The following is a 4,164-nucleotide window of genomic DNA, read 5'->3' on the forward strand; positions in this document are numbered from 1 at the left end:
GTTTCAGGAATTGACGGTGAAAGCGGCGGCCTACTTTCGCGAGGAGAGGAAGTAATGCATTTCCAATGGGGGACCTCATTGCTCGGGAAGTCCATTATTTTTACAGTCAATGGCTAGCATACATCTGAAATATTAGCTTAGCTCCATAATAGCCTAAAGAAAACCTTAACAAATACCAAAATAGTTATAAAGTTAGTATAATGCCATTATAACTTTTCAACTTTACTACACTCATATAATATAAACTAACGACTTATCGGCTATTACATTTGTCGTCGACAATTTAGTCAATCAGTCGTCGACTGTTCGTGGCAGCTCTAGTCATCTCTAGTCTCTCTAGTGCTTTATCAACACATGCCATTTACCATACATGAACCTCTGACTGATGCTGCACGCTTATGGGGTAAGATAGCTTTAAAAAAGAAACATATTTTTGACACATCTGTGAACAGGAAAAATTCATATTTAAGACAAAGAAAGGTTGTATTCCAAATAGACATGTTAAACGTAAAACTAAATGTTGTTTTCATATTTTTTCTTCAAAGAGATGCACAAAATATAAATGTGAGCACAAATTTGCATTTGAGTACTAATTTCTCTTTATGAATACAACTTTATGCATATGTTTCTTTTTTATCTTTCCCCAAACACGCTTCGTACTCAGACCCACAACTTGAAAAGAGCCAACAGTGCATGTCTGAAAGATGGTTATAAAAATCCTGTCTGGCACAAAGCTGTGAACATGTTATCACACCTGTCATGAATAAATGACATGAAACCGAGCTGAACTTTTCTGTTTTCCTGGTTTCAGTCCAAAGCCAGTCCTACCTCGTATAGAGTCAGTAGAATAATGTAGCAGGACACAATCTTGATGATGTGGATCTCCAGTAACCACCAAATGAACAACTGCAGCTTATGGAAATACTCAAGAAACTTGAGGAAGAGTACGGTGAGACGATCAACCACCAGGTGCCATTTACTCTTCAGGTCTATGGAGAAGGAAAAGAAAACCAGGTTGACTTAAAGAAAACAACATAAGGAGGGATTTAGAAGTATTTTCAGCCCTCATCAGCAGATAGAACACTCATTTCAAACCTCGTCTCCCATAAAGGTTCATTTTTTTCACTACTTCTGTGATGCACAAAGTCACTTTTTGTTGTTTTCTGCAGTTATTCACGGCCGGGACTTTGTGGAGCATTGTGAGCTGGTTTGATGACGCAGAGCAGAAATACATGCTTTCCTATACATGCTCCATTTCAATCAGGTGAGGACGTTTATGTGTACTTTTAAGGTAACATTTTTGTCAGATGTGAGTTAAAACTGTTTCTTATTGAATTTTTATTTCACTGTACTGAAAAAAAGTTTCTAAAATGTAGAATCACCTGATTTATTTTCTGCAGAATCCATTAAAAATATTAGCTTTATGTTTTCTGAACCGTGTTGTAGCAGACTTCTAATAAGTAATGAGACTAACATGAATATTTATTTCTTTTCTAAATAATGATGGTATAAGTGGGAAAAAAGGAAGAATTGTTTTAATGCATGCTGTGAAGGGCTGAACCGTCGAGGTGTTAACAGCCCTAGTTTTTAGTAAACAGCCAATGTTTGTACCGGAACTCTGTGAAAACCCAGAACTTCATTAAAACTTCAGGAAGTGAAAAACATCAGCCGTCTCCTGCTGTTGTCTGATGTCTAATCTGGTGTGCAGATTTTTTTTGTGCTTTATTTTTCTAACCGTTTCATTTTTACTAACTTGATGTTTAGACTTTAGTGCAGGGGTGTCAAACTCAATCAAATCAGGGGCCAAAATCTAAAACACACCTTAAGTCACGGGCAGAACAGGATAAACATTTATTGAACACTCTAAAACTACATTTTTAAAACTTTAAAAATGTAACTTTTTAACATAATTATGAACTAGATATATAGCATTACCTGCAATGATGCTAGTGTGAATTTTGTAAGTGTAATTTAGACATTAAGGCTGAAATTGATAGCTAAAAACACTGAAGCTAATAGCTAAAAACACTGAAGCTAATAGCTGAAAACACTGAAGCTAATAGCTGAAAACACTGAAGCTAATAGCTGAAAACACTGAAGCTAATAGCTGAAAACACTGAAGCTGATGGCAGCAAAAATATTAGCTAAATGCCAAATTAGCCTATAATATTGAAAAAAAAAAAGAAAAAAAAATTAGGTTAGCCAAAACAGCTAGCATGTAGCAGAAATATTCGCTAAACTCCGAAATAGCGTAAAAAGTCTTAGTAATTAAATAATAATTATAAATAATAACATGGTAGGAATATTATTCTAGAATAAAGCAACTTAAATCTTTAATAACTTAATATTTAATTCTCCATAAAAATATATATATATATTTTAAATTATACAAGTTAGAAAGAAGCGCAAGATAACATCAGGCCATTAAGAACAATAAAATAAAATGATCTGGAGGGCCGGCCGGGCCTCGACTTTGACTCGTGAGCTTTAGTGTTTTTGTTGGATTTCCTAGATTTTCTGGTCTCCAAATTTGTGTTAACTTCATCTACCACAGATTCTGTGATCCTTGAGTCAGATCTGGGATTGGAAGAGAACCCAAAAGCAGAACATGGTCTCGTGACGGAAACGTCTACATTGTAGTACAATTATTCAAACATGAGAGAAAGCAAAAAACAGAATCAGGACAAAAAAACCTGAAAAGCTCTGGAAAAAATGGGTGAGAGAACAGAGAACCTTACAGGGACTTCTGTTCTGTTACTTCTGTTATTCTGCTTCAAAATGAAGAACAAAAGCCTCTAAATTTACAGTAATCTATTACATTGCTCAATCAGAGGATTGTATTTTTAATTCTTATTGAACTGCATTTATAAAAAAGATTAATCCAGCAATCACTCTCTGTCTGATAAACACTTGTTGTTGATTTCTCCTTCCAGTAAAGCTGAATGTTTTCTCCAGTGCTCTTCTTTCATGTGCGTTTTTTCAGCTCACTAATAGAAACAAAACTATTGACCTGTATTGTATTTTACGGATTGTCCAAATGATTGTGCAGACAGTTTGATTTGATGTTTAAAGTCTAAAATAAAAAAAAAAAACTGGCTGCTGCTGATAAAGAGTTCTATTCTAAAGTTAGAGAGATGATCTTTCAGGTTTCAAGTTTCCTACTTTCTGCCAAGTGATCTTATTTAAAATCTGGAAGTTGCATTAAGTTTTATTTTGTTCTTTATGGCATCAAAGGGAGCAGGTGTTTGTGGTTCATGGCAGAGCCTCTTTAAACCACACAGACTGATGGTTTCATGTTCAAGCTGATGAGAAAGCTCCTCAACTTCATAAAAAAGTAACGGAGAGGAAAATTGAGTATTTAATTAAGTTTAAAGATCTTCAGAGTCCACAGAACTATCCAGAAGTAGCAGAGATTCTAAACATGACAGTACATTCTTGTATCTCCGGATTTCCTTTTGAAATGACCTCGTGCTGCATTTGGGGATTTCAAAAGTTTTGTTTTATATGAGGGAAAGTCTGCAGTCTCTCTTAATTTAAAGTCCCACTCTGATTATTTTTGATCTATTTTCAAAGTGTTCCCAGTGGTTTTTCTAAATATGATTGTGCCATTTTTAGTCAAAAAACAAATAATTTAATAAAACCAGTAGTTTTCTGGATCATGTTTTCTGCAGAGAAGCAGGAGGTCATTAGAAAATCCCCTTTGAGTTATGGATTTAGACTTAGATTTTAGACTTACAAGCACATAAATGGAAGGGCGTGCAGCGCTGCGCACATGAAATGTACTTCTGAGTGATCATGCTGGATCAGGGGTGTCAAACTCAATCACACAAGGGGGCCAAAATCCAAAAACACCATAGATGGTGGGCCGAACAGGATAAACATTTATTGAACACACTAAAACTACATTTTTAAAACTTGTTTAACATAATTATGAATAAAAACAGGCAGGAATATTATTCCAGAATAAATCAACTTAAACCTTAAATAACTTTAAATTTTGTACTCTTCATAAAAATATAATAATAATAAATTTTATTTATATAGCACCTTTCGAGATAAAAACCACAAAGTGATTCACAGTAAAACACAGAATAAAACACAAAGTAAAACCAAATATAAAAACAGGACATAAACAGAGTTAAGAAAAGGCAATTTTAAAAAGAT

At 34.3% G+C, this 4,164-nt stretch overlaps 1 protein-coding gene across 1 annotated transcript in view; it reads right to left on the reverse strand.

The window, feature by feature from the left end:
• Positions 1-4,164, reverse strand: part of LOC112151977 (piezo-type mechanosensitive ion channel component 2) — a gene marked incomplete at its 3' end in the record, with an annotated part of 96,189 nt that overhangs the window by 13,316 nt on the left and 78,709 nt on the right. The window contains 1 exon segment of the mRNA XM_024281161.2: positions 829-989. Within this exon segment, the coding sequence (XP_024136929.1) occupies positions 829-989 (161 nt within the window).

This window comes from Oryzias melastigma, linkage group LG17 (genome assembly GCF_002922805.2).
Source record: "Oryzias melastigma strain HK-1 linkage group LG17, ASM292280v2, whole genome shotgun sequence".
Lineage (NCBI taxonomy): Eukaryota > Metazoa > Chordata > Actinopteri > Beloniformes > Adrianichthyidae > Oryzias > Oryzias melastigma.